The sequence below is a fragment of the Eimeria necatrix genome, genomic scaffold, assembly GCF_000499385.1.
Source record: "Eimeria necatrix Houghton genomic scaffold, Enh_scaff341, whole genome shotgun sequence".
In the NCBI taxonomy this organism is placed as follows: Eukaryota; Apicomplexa; class Conoidasida; order Eucoccidiorida; family Eimeriidae; genus Eimeria; species Eimeria necatrix.
In genome coordinates, this window is record NW_013655337.1 from 3,985 (window position 1) to 7,450 (window position 3,466).

Here is a 3,466-nt window from a genome sequence, read left to right on the forward strand (position 1 = left end):
AAATAAAGCGGAAATGAAAAGAAAACAAAAAGGAGAATAAAGGAGAAGAAAAAGGAGAAAAAAAGACGCAAAAAAGCAGAAAAAGAGACCCGGAAACGTCTTTGAAGAGAAGTTCTTTGGAGTAAAATCGAGGAAGAAAAGGAGAGAAAAGCGCGTTTTTGAGCGGAAAAAAAGCGGAAAAAGGATAAAAATAAAGCGGAAATGAAAAGGAAATAAAAGGGAGAATAAAAAAGAAGAAAAAGGAGAAAAAAAGAGTCAAAAAAAGCGGAAAAAGAGACCCGGAAACGTCTTTGAAGAGAAGTTCTTTGGAGTCCCTGCGCCACTCGGAGGGCCGATTGAGGCGGAGGTGGTGGCCCTTCCAGACGATGGGGTGTATGGACAGCAGCTGCTGCGCCGCCTGCGCCGTTTTGAGTTCGACGAAGCCGTAGCTGCTGCTGCTGCTGCTGCTGCTGCTGCTGCTGCTGCTGCTGCTGCGGTCTTTGCTGAACCACACGTGCAGCACGGGACTCCGCATGCAACTTTGGGGCTGCCGCAAACGCATGCATTCCGTCAAGTGCTTTTTCAAACCCTCTTCCGTCGCCTCCGCCAGCAGCGGCAAATTCCCTGCGCAAAACCCTAAACCCTAAACCCTAAACCCTAAACCCTAAACCCTAAACCCTAAACCTTAAACCCTAAACCCTGCACAGCAACCCAAACCCTCAAGCCTAAACCCTACTTCGTAGGCACCATGTCCCGAAGCGCCCAAGCCCTAGACCGCAAACCCTAAACCCCAAACCCCAAACCCTAAACCCTAAACCCTAAACCCTAAACCTTAAACCCTGCACAGCAAACCCAAACCCTCAAGCCTAAACACTATTTCGTAGGCACCATGCCCGAAGCGCGGACCCAAATTCCAGGCCCTAAACCGCAAAGCCTAAACCCCAAACCCTAAACCCTAAACCCTAAACCCTAAACCCCAAACCCTAAACCCTAAACGCTAAGCCTTAAGCCCCAAACCCTAAACCCTAAACCCTAAACCCTAAATGCTAAACCCTAAGCCCCAAACCCTAAACCGCAAGCCCTAAACCCTAAACCGCAAACCCTAAACCCCAAACCCTAAACCCTAAACCCTAAACCCTCACCGATGTGGAGCCTCCGGTCTCTGCGGGTTTCGTTCAAAGTCCTTTCATTTGTTTCTTCTTCTTCATTTCTTTTCACCCATTGAAATCCATCCCACAAAACTTGGCCGCCGCCCCCCGGCCTGCAGTGCCGCTGAATCGTTTCGTACTGCGCCGCAAACCCTAAACCCTAAACCCTAAACCCTAAACCCTAAACCCTAAACCCTAAACCCTAGATTCTGAGGGCCGAAGCGGTGCTTCGAAAGGGTGCAGCACAAACGCATTACCTTAGACCCTAAACCGTGAGATGCTGCTTCAAACACTGCAGCCCAAATCCCAAACCCTAAACCCTAAACCCTAAACCCTAAACCCTAACCCGTTGTTTCGAAACCGTGCTGCCCAACGCCAAACCCTAAACCCTAGACCCTGAACCCTGAACCTTAGCTGCAACAGCAGCAGCTGCAGCAAACCAACAGCAGCAGCAGCAAAACAGCAGCAGCAGCAAAACAGCAGCAGCAGCAGCAAAACAGCAGCAGCAGCAAAACAGCAGCAGCAGCAGCAGCAGCAGCAAAACAGCAGCAGCAGCAGCAGCAGCAGCAGGAGCTAACCTGCCTGCGTCTCCTGCGTCTCTCTTTGCTGCGGGAACGCCGCAGCTCTTCTTCTGAGTTGCTGCAGCTGCCAAAAGGAGACACAGAAATAAAAGGAGACACTTTTCTCCTGGGGGGCCCCCCGGGGCCCCACACTTGCTGCTGCCGCGGCCGGCCCCGCAGCCCCCGCACCCCGTGCGAAGCAAACGGCGAGTCCTGCTGCTGCTGCTGCTGCTGCTGCTGCTGCTGCTGCTGCTGCTGCTGCTGCTGCTGCTGCTGCTGCTGCTGACTGGTGTTTTGAGTGAGGTTTTGTCTTCTTCTGTGCTTTCTGTCTCCTCCCGTCTCCTCCCCGGAGTCCCTCAGTCTCCTCCTGAGCCCGCGGCTGCTGCTGCTTCTGCTGCTGCTGCTGCTGCTGCTGCTGCTGCGCCTCGCAGCACGAGAAGTTTGCTGCCTGCGCCATCTGCTGTTTTCTTTCGAATAATCTTTTTCTCTTTGTGTCTCCTTTCGTCTCCTTTCTCTGTCTCCTTCTGCTGCCTTTGCGTTGTTCCTACACCTGCTGCTGCTGCTGCTGCTGCTGCTGCTGCTGCTGCTGCTGCTGCAGGGCCGGGGGCTGGAGCAAAAGCTCCGCCGCTCGGAGCCGCTGCTGCTGCGGCGATCTCCTCTCCTGCGGGGCCCGGGGCCCCCTGCTGCTGCTGCTGCTGCTGCTGCTGCTGCTGCAGCTGCTGCAGCGGCGGCGCTGCTGCCTTGCCACCCTCTGTCTTGCTGCTGCCGATCCCGCAGCAGCAACTCAGAAGAAGACTCGCACATGGGGGCCCCCCAGGGGGGCCCCCAAGGGGGCCCCCAGGAGGCCCCCTCTCCAGGGGGGCCCCCAGGGGCCCCCCTGCCACCTTGACTCCCTGGGGGCCCCCTATCATTCCCTCTAGTTGCTCTCCAGTGAACACTCTCAGCCGCTTCCTTGGGGGCCCCCCCAGGGGGCCCCCCTGGGGGCCCCCCTGGGGGCCCCCCAGGGGGGCCCCCAGGGGGCCCCCCAGATGCACTTTCGTGGGCCCTTTCAGAACTGTCCCTGGAATTGGGTCTGAAGGCATTTCTGCGGAGATCTTCAGGGTTTCTTCGGGGCCTCGGGGCCTCTTCAGGGGCCCCCCTGGGGGCCCCCGAGGGGGGCCCCCCGGGGGGGCCCCCTGGGGGGCCCCCCCGGGCCACTGAAGAGGGCCTCCAGCCCCTAGGGGCCCCCACAGGGGCCCCCGGAGAACCCCGGGGGCCCCTGGAGCCCCTGCGAGGGCCCGGAGACACATGGCGCCCCCTGAGGGGTATTGTATCACTGTACATTTTGCCTGTGGGTTGCATTGGTGGGTGTAAACCCTAAACCCTAAACCCTAAACCCTAAACCCTAAACCCTGGAGCTGGCTTTTTTTCCCGTTTTTTCGCGCGTCTGCGTCGCTTGCAGCCCCCAGACAAGAAAGAAGCAAATGGAAACGAAATTAAACAAAAAGAGCCGCCAAAAAGGCTTTTTAAGAGTCAAAAAAAGGCCAAAAGAGGCAAAAGACACAAAAGTGGCGGCGAGGGAAGGCCTGGTGAAGAAGTGACCCTCACTGACACGGGTGTACGTACACTTGACCTGCGCGCGCAACTCAGGCCGCAAACGGCGTCAAAATGCGTCAAATCTCCTCAAAAAGAAAACCATTTTAGTCACAATTGTTTTTAATTGCTTTTCTTTGATTATTTTGCGCAAAAAACCGGCGAAATAGCCCATCGGGGGGCCCCACACCGCGGGGGGGAGCGCAG

General features: G+C 56.6%; 1 protein-coding gene across 1 annotated transcript; it reads right to left on the reverse strand.

Annotated features, from left to right (window-relative positions):
- Window positions 1–852: 852 nt before the first annotated feature.
- ENH_00045360 (hypothetical protein, conserved) lies at window positions 853–2,769 on the reverse strand (the record flags this gene model as incomplete). The annotated part of the gene is made up of 5 exons (XM_013585491.1): window positions 853–899; window positions 1,122–1,266; window positions 1,385–1,419; window positions 1,706–2,105; window positions 2,236–2,769. 5 exons carry the CDS (start codon window positions 2,767–2,769, stop codon window positions 853–855), a joined length of 1,161 nt encoding a protein of 386 aa, XP_013440945.1.
- Window positions 2,770–3,466: the final 697 nt, after the last annotated feature.